General features: G+C 40.6%; 2 protein-coding genes across 3 annotated transcripts in view; both read right to left on the bottom strand.

Moving 5' to 3' along the window:
* Nucleotides 1–2495, bottom strand: part of PAK2 (p21 (RAC1) activated kinase 2) — an 89532-nt gene extending 87037 nt beyond the window's left edge. For both annotated transcript variants that reach the window (XR_005383423.1, XM_038583165.1), the window contains exon 1: nucleotides 2389–2495. The gene's annotated coding sequence lies outside the window, so the exon portion shown is untranslated. The remainder of the gene's footprint in view (nucleotides 1–2388) is intronic.
* Nucleotides 2496–9390: 6895 nt separating this feature from the next.
* PIGX (phosphatidylinositol glycan anchor biosynthesis class X) overlaps nucleotides 9391–16433 on the bottom strand; it is a 29541-nt gene continuing 22498 nt past the window's right edge. Inside the window, exons 6-8 of the mRNA XM_038582494.1 lie at nucleotides 14721–14934; nucleotides 12425–12525; nucleotides 9391–9970 (exon numbers count right to left, since the gene is read on the bottom strand). Coding sequence (XP_038438422.1) covers nucleotides 9827–9970; nucleotides 12425–12525; nucleotides 14721–14934 — 459 coding nt within the window. The 3' untranslated portion in view covers nucleotides 9391–9826. The remainder of the gene's footprint in view (nucleotides 9971–12424; nucleotides 12526–14720; nucleotides 14935–16433) is intronic.

Here is a 16433-nt window from a genome sequence, read left to right as displayed (position 1 = left end):
CCTTCTGACTAGTCTGGAATTAGCCCTCTAACTAACTGGAAGGGCCTTTGAAAACAAACTGATCAGAATCCTGAAGCCTTAAAGCACTGAACAGGGCTTAGTTTCAAGCTTAAATGAAAAGGAGAAATTTCAATAAGTCAAAGAAACATTATACTCGAATAGCAGAATAATCGATATTGACAGAAGAAACATAGGGAGGATTTTAAAGTGCCTACTTACTTTATTTGAACAAGTTCTCTTTATTAAAAAGTATAATCGAAAGTTTATCCTTAGCTACCTGAGCCAGTTCTACTCTTTTTTTTTTTTTTTAAGTATATATAATTAAGAAGAAATACACACCACTGTTAACCATGCCTATTTGGAAAACTGCCTATCATAAAGATCAGAGAACCACAGGAACCCCCCTATTCATTTGTTTAGCAGATACACCCCCAGTACAAACTTATTGTTCCTTTATGATTTGGGGTTTGCAAGGTTACTATTAAGTGTCACAAAGTCCAAAAGAATAACTCTTTTTGAATAATGGTAAACCACGAATCAAATCCCTATGTGAAGAGGAATATCCAGTAACTCTTCCTTGGTAAAAGTACCCCCTTGTTGAAGAACCGGCAGAGAAACTGACATCAACAGACCGAATTTCACACTCCCAACATTTCCATACCTTAGCCCCTGTGGCACACAACACCTCTCAAGTTAAGGAGAAATGACACCGTCAAATGCTAACAGTATTACATACAGCTCAGTACTCAGTCACTTAGGGAAAGTTGGGAGGATCCAGTGAAAACAAAATTCCCTGAATGTAGATCAACCTCTTTACCAAACCCTGCAGTGGGCTTAGGGTCTACATATATCACAGCTCAAAAACATTTTAACATTCATTTTTCATACGGGAAGTCAGTATTCTTGGCTAAGCGATAGCTAGAAAGGCCTAAAAGCCAAGGATGAAAGAGCTGCCTTAAATCAAGACCCCATATTAACAGAACACGAACAAAGCTTTCAAATTCATAGGTCTACGCCTATATAGATTTTCCGCATATACATAAAAGTCATTTAGAAGTTACGGGACGCCTGGGTGGCTCAGCGGTTGAGTGTCACCAGCCTTTGGCTCGGGGCGTGATCCCGGGGTCCTGGGATCGAGTCCCATATGGGGCTCTTTGCGTGGAGGCTGCTTCTCCTTCTGCCTCTCTCTCTGTCATGAATAAATAAAAATCTTTAATTAAAAAGAAAGAAAGAAAGAAAGAAAAAGTTAAGTGTGTGTTTTAGAAAGGCCACAGAGCTTCTGGCAAAGTCGACAAGTTCTAACCTGCTTTAAGAATCACTACTCAGGGCAGCCCGGGGTGGCTCGGCGGTTTAGCGCCGCCTTCAGCCCAGGGCGTGACCCCGGGGTCCTGGGATCGGGTCTCACGTCGGGCTCCCTTCTCCCTCAGCGTTGGTCTCTGCCCCTCTCTGTGGGTCTCTCATGAATAAATAAGTAAAATCTTAAAAAAAAAAAAAAAAAAAAAAGACTACTCACTGTCTTCACCCCAATCTAATTTCATTGAACGTAATTCTCCCGGGTGACCCCACGAAAACAAAACCCCCGAGCAGATCCTCGCACACCTCCACATCCTGCCTCCTTCTAAGGGCGGAAGAGCCCGACAGAGCAGGGGAAGAAACGTGACGCGCACAACCTCGGTCCAAAACACCGCTCGCCGTGGTCTAATTTTAGGCCTAACCGTTCCGATGCGTTTTCGCCAAAGAGGCTAAAAAGAAAACGAGTGCAGGTAACGCGCGGAGGGGAACCCGAGCAGCCACACCGACGGGAGCGGGCAGGACCCGCCGAGGCGGAAAGCGACGGCGCGGCGGGCGGCGGGGAGCGGCGGGCTGAGGCCAAGGCGCGAGGAGGGCGCAGCCCCGCGCCGCCCGCCCGCCCGCCCGCCGCGGGGGCGACTGCAGCTGAGGGACGCGGTCAAAAGGTCGCGCCCGCCGACGGCCCCGCGGCCACGTCGCGGGCGTGCGGTGGTGTTTTGGAGGCAGCCACGCGCGGGGAAGGGCCAACCTTGACCCAGATCACCGGGAGCCGCTGAGGATCCGGGGGCTCGGGAGGCCGGCGAGGCCCGCACGCGCTCCGACACCGAGGCGTCCGCACCGACGCGCACTCGCCGAGGCCTGAGGGGGACGCGGAGGTGCGCGGCGGCGGGAGGGCGCCCGCGAGCGGGCAGGGCCGGCGCCAGAGGAGCCGGGCCGCGCCTGCCCAGCGAGCTTCCCCCGCCGGCTGCCGCCGAGCGAAACCGCCCTCGGGAGCGGACAATGAGCCGCCGCCCCAGGCCCGCGGCTCCGGGCGCGCAGGTGGCGGCCGCCGGCAGGCCGCGGAGGACGGGGAGCGCGCCCCGGCCGCCCTGCACTTACCCGGGCGCCGAGAGGTCCCCGCCCCAGCGAGGCGCCGCGTCCCAACTCCCGGCGGGCTCCGGAGCCGCCCCGGGCAAGCGCCGGCGCGGGGCGGGCGGGGAGGCCAGGCGGCGCAGGAGCGCGGCCGCGGCGAGCGTAGGCCGGGCGGCAGCCGAGCCCCCGGGCGCCGGGCGGGGAGGCAGAGAGCCTTCGGCAATGGCGACGGGCCGGGCCGGAGGGGAAGCGGAACAGCCGCCGCCGCCGCGCGTGGCCAGGCCTGGGGGAGGGCGCCGGCGGGGCGGGGGCGGGGCCAGGACACCGCCCCTCGCCGGCCGGGCCCTGAGCTCCAGGGGCGGAGACCCGCCCCCCGCGGCCGGGGGCTCGCGCGGGGGCTGCCGGGAGTTGTAGTTCGGACGCGCAGCCCGCTCGCCTCGCTTTCCCTCGCGCTCTTTTTTTCTTCTTGGCGGCGGAGGGCGTGGCGGGGGGGGGCGGTGTTCTTTGAATTGAAAAAGAGAATCATGCCCCTCGTTTAATTTAGCGTTGTCTCCATTCTAGTCTGCGCCAAAGACGCTGACCCACACACTGCTATGTGAATCTGTTTCAGGACTCTTATTTCTGGAAATTCATCCCTTATCCATTTTGCATTTTATTTACAAGCTCTTACTATGTTTTGCTGCTAAAATCCCACCTCCTTGAAAATTAAGGCCTTCATTTTTTTTTTTTAAGAATTTATTTATTCATGACAGACACAAAGAGAGGCAGAGACACAAGCAGAGGGAGAAGCAGGCTCCATGCAGGGAGCACGACGTGGGACTCGATCCCGGGACTCCAGGACCACGCCCTGGGCCGAAAGCAGCGCCAAACCAGCTGAGCCACCCGGGCTGCCCGGCCTTCATGTTTTATCGAAGGAGGAGTTCATTAATGTATTCACTAATTCTACAAACACTTGAGCATCTAAAACGTATGATATTAAGGCATCAAGGATACAGGGTGAACATGAGTCACTTTGCCTTTGTAGAGCTTAGAAATATGCAAGCACAATAATTAAACTAATGATATCTGGTATGAGAAGATAACTAGGGAGATTATTTTGGATTGGGCGGCCAGAGAAATAATCTTTAGGGAGGCAACATTTAAGCTGAGAACAGGAGAGAGACAGGAGACACTCCTAGGAGATAGCATTACAGACAGAAGGAAGAAGAAAAGGGCTTGCTTGCTATGATCAGTTAAGACGAACTGTGAAGCTTGAGCTCGGTGCAAGAGTAGTGTACTGTGAAAAAACACTAGAGTAGACAAGATTCAGGTCAAGGAGGATCTTGAATGCCATGCTAACGAGTTTGGACTATTACAGCGTTTCAAGCAGGAAAGTGAAGTTATCTGACTTATACTTTAAGATCAATAGATTGCTTGGTGGAAAATGTAGTATACAGATGCAAGAATAGAAGGGAAATGAACTAGAAAGGCAGTAGTCATGACTGATACTAAGGAGATAGTGGACATGGAGAAAGGTAGCTAGATTGTGCTTATCTATAGATGTAGAATAAAAACCCAATTGATGCAGAGAGAAAGGAATCAAAGACTAATATGGCACATTATTAATTAGATAACCTGAAAAGCAGTCCCATTACTAAACACACTGAAATACTGGATAAAATAGAACATCCTTTCAAAAGTCATAACTATAAGCTCTCAAGAAAGAAAGAGAGAAAGAAGAGAACGAAGAGGAAGGAAGGAAGGAAGGAAGGAAGGAAGGAAGGAAGGAAGGAAGGAAGGAAGGAAGGAAGGAAGGAAGGAAAAGGAAAGGAAAGGAAAAAAGAAAAGAAAAGAAAGACCGACCTCTGATAGTCTTCCAAATTTCACTCAACCCAAAGAGGCAGCATGAAACCTGAGTGGTAAGCAGGATACTGAAGCTATGGTTGTGCTGAGGGTATGTACCTATCTTAGAAATTTCTGTGATTTTACTGGCTGCACGGAAGACAAGGCCTTGGGCCTATTCAAGGCTGGGAAACCCATAGGGCTATACCCTCCTAGATGGGGGATAAAGAAAAAATCCCCTGTACTAGCCCAAACATTAGTCTGTTTTAGTCTAGACTTGGCATGGAGAGGGAAACAATGTCCCTTTAGAATTCATAACCACAAGCTTTCACCCACATGGGTTTTAAAGTTCAAATTTATAGTACCTACACTGTCCAGGAAACCTCAAGTCAAGAACGTGGTCTTAGGCTGGTAGTACTTGGTGGCCTGGAGGAAACAAATACAAATCCTCCCTGCACAGGTTCACTCAACCCAGGACTAAAAGGATTTCCAAAAGTAAACAGGATTTCAAAATCTAAATATAAGCACTCAAAATGTAATTATAGTATACCTGAGGAAATAAGTCACCATGAATGAATCAATACAAATCACAACCAAATTAATGAAGTTTGTGAACTTTAGATAATGGAATTATCAGCTATAGAATATAAAATAGGTTGATTAAATGATTAAACAAAATACAGGAGTAAGAAACAAGATACTTCTTTTGAAAAATGACCACGCAGCTTTCAGAAGTAACCAAGTAGAACTTTTACAAAGAATTTAATCATTGCAAGCAAAGCCAATGTTTGAGTTATACACACATTGAAGAGAGAATTAGTAAACTGGATGACATATGTAAAGAAATTACTGAGAGCAGCCCAGAGACCAAAGAAACATGAAAGAAAGATCAAGAGACATGGGGATAGATTGTGAAGGTCTACCCATATACCTAGCAAAAACACAGAAAAGAGAGAAAACAAGAGAGACAGTATATGATAAGATGATGGCATGAATTTTCCAGAATTGAATAAAGACAAGAACCTTCAGATTCAGGAAGCAAAGTGAAGCTCAACCAGGATATGTAAAAGTAATCTTTTCAAACACAATAATGTGAAACTGCAAAATACCATAGATAAAGCAACTAGAAAGAAAAGATATACCCTACAAAGAAACAACAGATTTCCAAAGATTTCTTAACTGCAACAGTGGGTGCCAGCTGACAATGGAAAACTATTTTCAAAGTACCAAGATTAAAAAAAAGAGACCTACTAAAGGAACTCATTAAAAAGATATACTTCAGGAGGAGACTGAGTCCAGAATTAAGGTCTGAGATGTAAGAAATCAGATAAATAGCTAAACCTACCCATACTATCACTGGTTAGGACAATCCTGAAGAGCATACCTAATCCATATTATCTCAGTCTCTCACAGCCTACCAAACCCTGTATTTAACTACCTGCCAGTAGCATATTTTGTAAGTCTGGAGGATAATGGAGATAGGTGTTGGTCAATTCACCCAAATTTATCTCCATATTTTAAGCACCAATTATCAAAATACAAATGAGTACCTGAAACAGAGTATCTCATATAGACAGTCCTTAAATTCATTATATTCTGAAATCATTAGAGCCACAATAGATCCTTCCAGTTCCCAAGCTATATATGTACCATATTCCATAAGATCTACCTAAATAATCTAAATTCCTGGTATAATGGCTTAGATACACACACACACACACAGCTCCAACATCACCCTTAATTGAGGTAACCTATATCTCTGTTATGTTTATAAAAAAAAAAAAAACATAACCTAATACTTTAAGAAAAATACACCATAAAAATTCAATAAATACTGGAACAAAATGACCAAGAAGACAGTATCCATTTTCTTGGCTTTAAACAAAAAAAGCAAAAAAAAGAAAAAAAAATTAAATTAAATTATAAATAAATAAATAAACAAAAAAAGCCATACACAGAATTACAAAACTGATTTTAAAAACACAGTGCTTGGGGTGCCTGGGTGGCTCATTCATAAAGTGTCTGCCTTCAGCTCAGTTCATGATCCTGGGGTTCTGGACTTAAGCCCTGGGTTGGGCTCCCTGCTCAAACAGGGGAGCCTGCTTCTTCTCCCTCTACCCCTCCCCCTCACTCATGCACACATGCTCTCTCTCAAATACATAAATAAAATCTTTTTTAAAAATTAAAAATACAGTGCTTAGGGGTGCCTGGCTGGCTCAGTTGGTAGAGCAGGCAACTCTTGATGTTGGGGTCATGAGTTCAATCTCACATTGGGCACAGAGCTTACTTAAAAAAAAAATAAAGTGCTTACTCATTTTTTAAGTATCCAAAGAAGATAATAATAGAGTTCAAAACCAGAAATGTTCTATCAAATGTGATGCCAAAAAACAAGTGATGTCATCTGCAACCACTTATTAGTACTCTTCATTCACTTTTCACATTTTTATTACACTTCTGAATACCTGTATAAATGAGTAAATGGCTGAATCATGTTCCAAGCCACCATCTCAAGTATTAACTTGAAAACTTGTTTAAATACTGATGAAACTTGGTTCCAATATGCAAAAGAAAAAAATATATATACATATATATATACTCTGCCCTCTCCCCACAATATACTCTTAGGAGGTACCATGTTCCCGTCTATTCATACTTTAATATGCTGCCTATTGATGTTACTGAATTTTATTACTTTTTTAAAGATTTATTTATTTATTCATGAGAGACATGCAGACAGGCAGAGACAGAGGCAGAGAGAGAAGCAGGCTCCCTGCAGGAACCAGACGTTGAACTCGATCCCAGAACTCCAGGTTCAAGCCCTGAGCCCAAGGCAGCCGCTCAACCTCCACCCAGACGTCCCATGATGTTATTGAATTGTAACTGACATATAATTTCATTTCAGTGCCACTAATATTAATCCCATTGTGAAAGAAATGCTTGTAAAAAAAAAAAACACCATAGAATTCTTCCTTATAAGAAAATATTAAACAAGTATAAAATTAGACTGGGCTTGAAATTTTAGTCATCTCTAATATTTGTTTTACGGCATTTGATTGCCTTTTTCAATTTTTAACTTCTTTTTTTTTTTATTTTTTTTTTATTTATGATAGTCACACACAGAGAGAGAGAGAGAGAGAGGCAGAGACATAGGCAGAGGGAGAAGCAGGCTCCATGCACCAGGAGCCCGACGTGGGACTCGATCCCGGGTCTCCAGGATCGCGCCCTGGACCAAAGGCAGACGCTAAACCGCTGCGCCACCCAGGGATCCCTCAATTTTTAACTTCTTAAATACACCTTCAAAATGAACTGTTATGACTAGTCAGGTCATACATGTCAAATTATAAATGATTTATTCTCATAAAAATACCAGAACGTTTTAGAAAATTAAGCAGTACTACCATATATAAATGTGTATCATTCTATTATTCTATGAAACAAACATTGTCAATATGCCCTGGTTAATGGCTTCTATTTTAGAACATGCTTGTCCTGAATGCATTGCTCTATTTTTTATTTATTTTTTTTTAAATTTTTATTTATTTATGATAGTCACAGAGAGAGAGAGAGAGAGAGAGAAAGAGAGAGAGAGGAGAGAGAGGCAGAGACACAGGCAGAGGGAGAAGCAGGCTCCATGCACCGGGAGCCTGACGTGGGATCCGATCCCGGGTCTCCAGGATCGCGCCCTGGGCCAAAGGCAGGCGCCAAACCGCTGCGCCTCCCAGGGATCCCTGAATGCATTGCTCTAAATAAGCAGGACATACTTGCCTTTTTATTTTTTTCAAGATTTTATTTTTATTTTTTTTAAGATTTTATTTATTTATTCATAGACACAGAGAGAGAGGGGCAGAGACACAGGCAGAGGGAGAAGCAGGCTCCATGCAGGGAGCCCGACGTGGGACTCGATCCGGGGTCTCCAGGATCACACTCCAGGCTGCAGGCGGCGCCAAACCGCTGCACCACCGGGACTGCCCTCAAGATTTTATTTTTAGGTAATTTCTACACCCAGTGTGGGGTTCAAACTCACAATCCCGGGGATCCCTGGGTGGCGCAGCGGTTTGGCGCCTGCATTTGGCCCAGGGCGCGATCCCGGAGACCCGGGATCGAATCCCACATCGGGCTCCCGGTGCATGGAGCCCGCTTCTCCCTCCGCCTGTGTCTCTGCCTCTCTCTCTCTCTCTGTGACTATCATAAATAAAAAAAAAAAAAAAAAAAAAAAAAAAACACTTAAAAAAAAAAACTTAAAAACAAACAAACAAAAAAAAACTCACAATCCCAAGATCAAGAGTCACATACTCCATTGACTCAGCCAGCCAAGTGTCTCTTGCCTTTTTATTTTTTAATTAGCTAAGGGCACTTTTCCCCCTAGTTTCCGCCCCCCCCCAAAAAAAAATAGTAGAACAAGAGCTTTTGTTTAAAAAAAAAATCACTGAAAATACAAAAAAGAGGGGTGTCTGCCTGTCTCAATTGGTAAAGCATAGGACTCCTGATCTCAGGGTCATGAGTTTAAGCCCCACATTTGGCATGGAACAAAAGATACAAAAAAGATATTTTTTGTAAATGTACAACTTAAAACATCTTCTAAAATGACAATCTCAATGGTCTTCCTGGCAAATTCAGTATTAAATCAAAACTCTTCGTACTTGGTTTCATCTAGCCCTTTGCCAATTCATATATTCAAAAGAGTATAATAAAATACAAAAGGAGAGGGACATCTGAGTAGCTTAGCGGTTGGTTAAGTGTCTGCCTTTGATTCAGACCGTGATCCCAGGGGCCAGGATCGAGTCCTTCATCGGGCTCCCTGCATGGAACCTGCTTCTCCCTCTGCCTGTGTCTCTGCCTCTCTCTCTCTCTGTCTCTCATGAATAAATAAAATCTTAAAAAAAAAAAAAAAAAGGAATAACCAAACTTGATATTAATAATTTCTTAACTTTTCTTTTTTTTTTAAAAGATTTTTATTTATTTATTCATAGAGACACAGCTAGAGAGAGAGGCAGAGACACAGGCAGAGGGAGCAGCAGGCACCATGCAGGGAGCCTGATGTGGGACTCGATCCCGGGTCTCCAGGATCACGCCCTGGGCTGCAGGCGGCGCTAAACCGCTGCGCCACGGGGCTGCTCCAGTAATTTCTTAGCTTTTCTACTTTACTTTCTTTACACTCTGGATGATAAACTTTAATATTCTCATACAATTAATGTTTAAATAAACTGATTCATCCAAAATATTTTATTTATTTATAATGATTTTCTCAATTTTTAGTTGAAATTAAAATGTTTTTATTCATAAAATGAGAGTAATTTGTCTCTAATACATACTCATTTTCGTAACCGAAATTAAGATAAAATCACTTCTCACAAAATAAATATTTATTTAACAAAATTAAGTTTCTTCTATTGGCACTTGCTTGAAGATTATTAAAGGTCTCTACCATAGAGGACTAACTTTTGGAATTGGTTTAAAATCGGTCCAAAATTTCCTCTAGGAGACAGAATTTTAGCCATAGATAAAGACAAAAATAATGACATAAATCTAAAAGAACACTTCTAATCACAAGTAAACAGGTCTTATTTAGATTTATGGAAAGTAAAAAAAAAAAAAAGAAAAAAAGGATTTATGGAAAGCATTTAACTCCATAAAACTATAAAACTTATAGGGAAAAATGGCCATATTTGAAAATAGCCAAAAGGATCAAAGTAGAACACAGGATGGTAATAAGCAGAGTCACAGAACATACTAAAGAGGTATGTATAGTCAGTCCCACTGGAACCTGTAGAGTCACATTCTTAAATACCTAGAGAAAAAAAGAGAGAGGGAGATGTTAGAGACATTTAAAATGCATGCCCTGAGGTGAGACCACTATTTCTTTGATTTTTAATTTTTTTCTTTTACTATCTTTCACCCAATGCTACACCAGACCCAAGGCTACACCACATGTAACATTATTGTTTGAGTGATTCTTTTAGATTTTTTTTATTCTTTTAGATTCAATATTTCATTTAATGTAACAATCAGACTTAATTCCCACAATAATCCTTAAATTCTCATTAGTTTAGACTTTTTTTTTTTTTTTTTTACTTTCTACCAGATGCTGGCTATCTCCCATTGTCACCTCTGTAATCAATATGAACATTTACTTCCTTTTACTATATTTCATATTAGAATACAGAGTTCTCTCTCAGTTAAAGCTCTAAAGGAAGAACATTAAAACAACAACAAAGCTAAGGTATCCATTCACTCCTGTTTTGCTGTTTCTCTCTCCAAAATAGCTTTTAAAAGTCTGTTATTCACAAATTACAGAACTGAATGTGTCTTTTACTGTTAAAACATCAAAGTTGTTGTCGGCCTGCCCAGCAATACAAGTTCTCCTATGTTCAACTTAGTCTCTATTTTCCCTTGGTTTTGAAAATAAAGGGGTCAATTAGAAACTCTAGAAAATTTTATGGTTTAAAATAGGTTTTTAAAAACATTAAAATTTAGGTAACTTAGGAATGCTTTTATTTTTGGTTCCTTTTTATAAATATCTGGAGTATAATTTCACATCCAAAACAAATTTTATCAACATAATCTGAAATTATGTTGATTGTTAATCTGAAATTCATCTTTTAAAAAAATAGTGTCTTAAACCAACAAGCCTTAGTGTAGATCACTACTTTAGTAATGGTCACGTAATTTTCTGGTATATATATATAAACAAGAAATGTTAACACACACACATACTTCAAAGGGCTTAATTATGACCTCTTATTTCAAGTTACATAGTCTAAAAGACAAATGAATTCAGAATGTTTTAATAAGGTAATTACTTATTTTGTCATAATGCACACTACCAGTATATTAATAAATCGTAAATACTAATTATACTCTTCAAATAAGAAAATCACATGTTAATCTCCAGATGTATTTTAGAGTTTGAAAAAAGATTTGGGTTCCATTTGGTAATGGAAATCTACTCAAAAACAACTTTACATTGCAAAAGATATTAGCACAGTCATACGTCATACCAATTGTCATTTCTCAGAGTTCCCCACTGCAAAATAGCAGTGGTTTGTAGGGAGCCTTTAGCTTAAGTAGTTGTTTTCTAAGCTAGCTGGTAGACAGACTTCAAAACAACGCCAAGAAAAATATTATATCCCCAATAGCACGTATGAGCAAATCTGCTTTATGTTTATCTGACAGGCTGTCTGTTGGTTTCATTAACATTTTAAATGTATTTTACTTTTGTTGCAGACTCAATTTGATTCCTTATAAAAGTAAATTGTAAAAATGATGACACTGATTATGCTATTCAATCAAAGAAAGGAGGCCTTAGAATTAGGGACAAAGAGAAACAGACATTAAAACTATCAGTTAAAATGCAGCTCAAAAAAGAGGAAGGAAAGGACAGATAAAGGAGAGAAAGAAAAGAGATGGCTGTGTAAGATTTGCCACTCTGAAGAGAGCAAAGACAACCATGTTAACTAAAGAAGGTAAACAGAAAACTGTACACTCCTTAGACAAAGCCACTGTTAATGAAGTAAGAATACTTACCTAATTTATTAACTGAAAACAGGGCTGGAGATCAAAAGTATAAAAATGGCCAGCCACAACCTGGATTTAGATATATAAATAGCAATACAACTATGTAGAAACTTTATCACAGTTGTATTACTACTACTTGGGAGTCTTTATTTTCCTTTTCTCACTTGTTCTGTTCAATATAATGAAGTCAACTAATTTATTTTGTTTTAAAATTAATAAATAGTTCTAAATAAAGTTGTATTAATGAAGTAGAACCAAGAATGAAATTGGACCACTTTCTTACACTACACATAAAAATGAACCCAAAATGGATTAAAGACCTAAATGTGAGACATGAAACCATCAAACTCCTGGAAGAAAAAATAGGCAGTAATTTATATGACATCAACCATCGAAACATTTTTCTAGATAATGTAAAACCTGGACAAACCAGTGTTTTTCATTGCCACCCCTTTAAAAAGCGTAATATAGTATTAGCTATACTAAGACTCTAGACCAATGAGGCATGAATTAACCCTAAAGCTCCAGTCCCCAAATTAAATGACTCTATGATTCTCTAGAAATGAGGAACCACTGTTGCCATTAGTAGCAAAGGAACAACATTAAAAACAAATAGAACACAACTTTCAAAGGTAGAATATAAAATGCTAATCCCTTAAATGTGGAAGAAACATTGAGTTTTAAATAATGCAGTATGATCGAAAAACAACATAAAATATTAACTTACAGATTTATATTTCATATTGTTCCACTGGCAGATATCCTTATTCTTCAAAGTACAAGGAGCTGCTACTTGTGACTGAGCCCAGCATTTCAAAATTGGCAATTCTGAGAAAAAGTGGTAGATCATCATATCAGAAAACCTGTATCTGGACTAGATGCTGGGTGAGTCTTTCATGTTGAGATATAAGTAATCACTTTGCTACACAATGTACGTGACCTGAATCCATCCATCACGTGCTGTTTTATTTCAGCAGCCTGTTATAAGTGGATGCCTAAGAAATTACAAACTACCAAGATTGTGCAGAAGTTAAGCATGACATCTTAACAAATCCCATTTAGTAGGAGCTACTTTTTAAAAATGTTAACTTAAACTTTTTTTAAAGTTTAACATATATTCAGAAAAATGAACATATCCTAAGCACACAAATAAAAAATTTCCAGACTAAACAGACCCATATAAAGAACATTCAGACCAAAACACATAAACAATATCAGAACCCCAGAGGCTCTCTCAAGAGAGGACACTTTTTTTTTTAAAGATTTTATTTATTTATTCATGAGACACAGAGAGAGGCAAAGACATAGGCAGAGGGAGAAGCAGGCTCCACGCAGGGAGCCTGATGTAGGACTCGATCCCAGGACCCCAGGGATCACACCCTGAGCGGAAGGCAGATGCTCAATCTGCTGAGACACCCAGGCGTCCCAAGAAGGCACTTTTTCAAACTTTAAAGTAATTAAAAGAAAGAAAACTAGGTTGGATGAACGAATCTAACAAAATTGAACATTTTACATTTTTTCATCATGAAATGTATGATGGCAGCAAAGTATGATTAAAACTTCCTATCTCCCAGTCTTTAATGCTACTGATTTGTGAATATTCTAATCAACCCAAATTTGGAGATACAAAGAACCGAAATCTGAAAGGGGCTTCTTAAAGTCTTGATTCCAGGAGGAGTGAAAATGGGGAAGCATAGTTGTTTTTTTTTTTTTAATTTACTCAAATGCACACATAAAAACAGAACAATTACACCTGAAACCAAAAACTCATGGCCAACATTTATAACCAAATTAGGTGTTAAAGTATCCCCTCAGGGCAGCCCCGGTGGCACAGCGGTTTAGCACCACCTTCAGCCCAGGGTGTGATCCTGGAGACCCAGGATCCAGTCCCACATCGGGCTCCCTGTGTGGAGCCTGCTTCTCCCTCTGCCTGTGTCTCTGCTTCTCTCTCTCTCTCTTTCTCTCTGTCATGAATAAATAAATAAAATATTTTAAAAAAAGATAAGGGATCCCTGGGTGGCACAGCGGTTTAGCGCCTGCCTTTGGCCCAGGGCGCGATCCTGGAGACCCGGGATCGGATCCCACATCAGGCTCCCGGTGCATAGAGCCTGCTTCTCCCTCTGCCTATGTCTCTGCCTCTCTCTCTCTCTCTCTCTCCCTCTCTGTGTGACTATCATAAATTAATTAATTAATTAAAATAAAATAAAATAAAATAAAATAAAATAAAATAAAATAAATAAAATATCCCCTCAAACACAAAAATCTATGCAAGTGGAGACAAAAGCATCATCAGCTGCAAGTCCTGCAATTCAGCATGAAGAGAAAAAGCAGCACAGGGGCAGAGGATCAATGGTCAAACAAAAAGAAACACACCATTGTATGTGTGGTCATAAAAGAACACAGCACCACCTAGTTTTGTCAAAAAGATCAAAGCTGAATCCGATCACACCTCTGGAGCCAGCAGCCAATTTCCAGGAAATATAGATGAACAGCACAAGTACAATCACCAAAACTCCAACTATGAGAAACTAGATAGGTCAAATGACCCAGGTTTCTAGACAGGTGAATTTAAAAAAACAAAGGGTAAGAGGAGGAAACCTATAAATTAACAAACAATGGAAATACACTTCTTTAAATGGGGAAGACGAAGCTTTACTAAGAATGCCCACTTGGGTGAAAAAAGTATAAAGAAACATAAATAAGTGATTAAAAGTCAGGATGTGGGTTAGTCTTAAAGAAAAGGAAGAGGTTATGATTTAGACAGGACACACAGAACTGCAACTAGGGTGAATGGCAAAGTTCTATTTCTTTACCTGGGTGGGAGTTACAAGGGTATTTACCTTATAATAATTTACTAAACTATATGTGAAGTTTTTTCTTTATCTATGGTTTATTTTACAATCAAAAAGTTAAAAAAGAAAGAAAAAAGAAACTTGCATTTGTCATCCCTGTCCTGGACTTCAGACTTGCCACCATACCTATATTTTTATTTTCAACTCTCAGAAAAGACTTGCAACCCTCACCTTGGTCACAATACATCAATAAATCAGGGTTATTGACCACAATAAAGGTTTCCCCATCTTTACTATGTGGCCGATGATAGCGGTAGTGCACAGGCAAAAAAGCTTGGAAACAGTCAATGCACTGTGAATCTTGTCTGGCGTAAATTAGAACTTCAGATTCCTTGGACAAATAATTGGGAGCTTCTATATTAAAATCTTCCGAAACCATCACAGCCTGTCAAAAAGAAAAGAGATATTAATCCAGAAGAAGAAATGAATGGGGAAGATTAATAAATAAAAGAAGACTGCTATACAAATGAACAGAAATGTCAAATTGACTATCCTCACAAATAATTTGTTTCATTCTATCCTCAATTTTAAATAGAAAACACAAGATGTGATCTGTGTTTATTAAAAGTTTGTTTACTGGGATCCCTGGGTGGCGCAGCAGTTTGGCGCCTGCCTTTGGCCCAGGGCGCGATCCTGGAGACCCGGGATCGAATCCCACGTCGGGCTCCCTGCATGGAGCCTGCTTCTCCCTCTGCCTGTGTCTCTGCCTCTCTCTCTCTCTCTCTGTGACTATCATAAATAAATAAAAATTTTAAAAACAAATAAAAAATTTAAAAATTTAAAAAATAAATAAAAGTTTGTTTACTAAAAGTAAACTGAGAAAATCGTACTCTAGAGTATGAAATTTCTCCATAATAAAAATTATGTATTTGTAATATTCTTATCAATTTTTGTTTAGGTAACAAAACAGGTACTATGAAAAGAAATTCTGTGAATATAGAGCATTATTTAATAAATATGAAAACTATGACAAAAACAGTTAACCTAGTATTAGTTTGCAATGATTGGTATCATTCTGGTAATTTCCTGTTCTTCAGAGAAGCAGGCAAGATGGCAGTGAGTAAGACAGAGCACTGTGGTCAGGAAGTCAAAGCAAAGGTCAGCACTCTTCCTCTATTAGGTATAAAAAGTTTATAGAAAAATAGTAAATGGTTCTTTGCAAAATTAATATGGTCAAAGACCATTTTAAAATAGGTATTCTATGGGGTGCCTGGGTGGCTCAGTTGGTTGGTTAAGCATCTGCCTTCGTTTTTTTTTTGTTTGTTTTGTTTTGTTTTTTAAAGATTTTATTTATTTATTCATGATAGACATAGGGGGAGAGAGAGGCAGAGACACAGGCAGAGGGAAAAGCAGGCTCCATGCAGGGAGCCTGATGTGGGACTTGATCCCGGAACTCCAGGATCGCACCCTGGGCCAAAGGCAGGCGCTGAACCGCTGAGCCACCCAGGGATCCCCAAGCATCTGCCTTTGGCTTAGGTCATGATCCCAGGGTCCTGGGATTCAACCTCACATGGGGTTCCCTGCTCAGTGGGGAGCCTGCTTCCCCATCTCCCCTCTCCTCTGCCACTCTCTCTCAATAAAAATAAATAAAATAAATACAATAAATAAAATAAAATAAAAAAGGTATTCTACAGGCACCTGGGTAGCTCAGTTGGTTAAGTAACCAGCTGCTTTTGGCTCAAAGTCATGATCCCAAAGTCCTGGGATTGAGCCCTGTGTTGGGCTCCTTGCTCAACAGGGAGTCTGCTTCTCCTTCTCCCTCTGTCCCTCCCTGCTGCTTGCTTTTGCTCATGCATGCTCTCTCTCAAATGAATAAAAAAATCTTTTTTAAAAAATGGGTATTCTACACTAAAAGTAAAAAATGCATATACAGCAGAAATTAGT

The sequence above is a fragment of the Canis lupus genome, chromosome 33 (genome assembly GCF_011100685.1).
Source record: "Canis lupus familiaris isolate Mischka breed German Shepherd chromosome 33, alternate assembly UU_Cfam_GSD_1.0, whole genome shotgun sequence".
In the NCBI taxonomy this organism is placed as follows: Eukaryota; Metazoa; Chordata; class Mammalia; order Carnivora; family Canidae; genus Canis; species Canis lupus.
The sequence above is the reverse complement of the archived record's forward strand: the minus strand, read 5'-3'. Positions and strand labels throughout refer to the sequence as shown.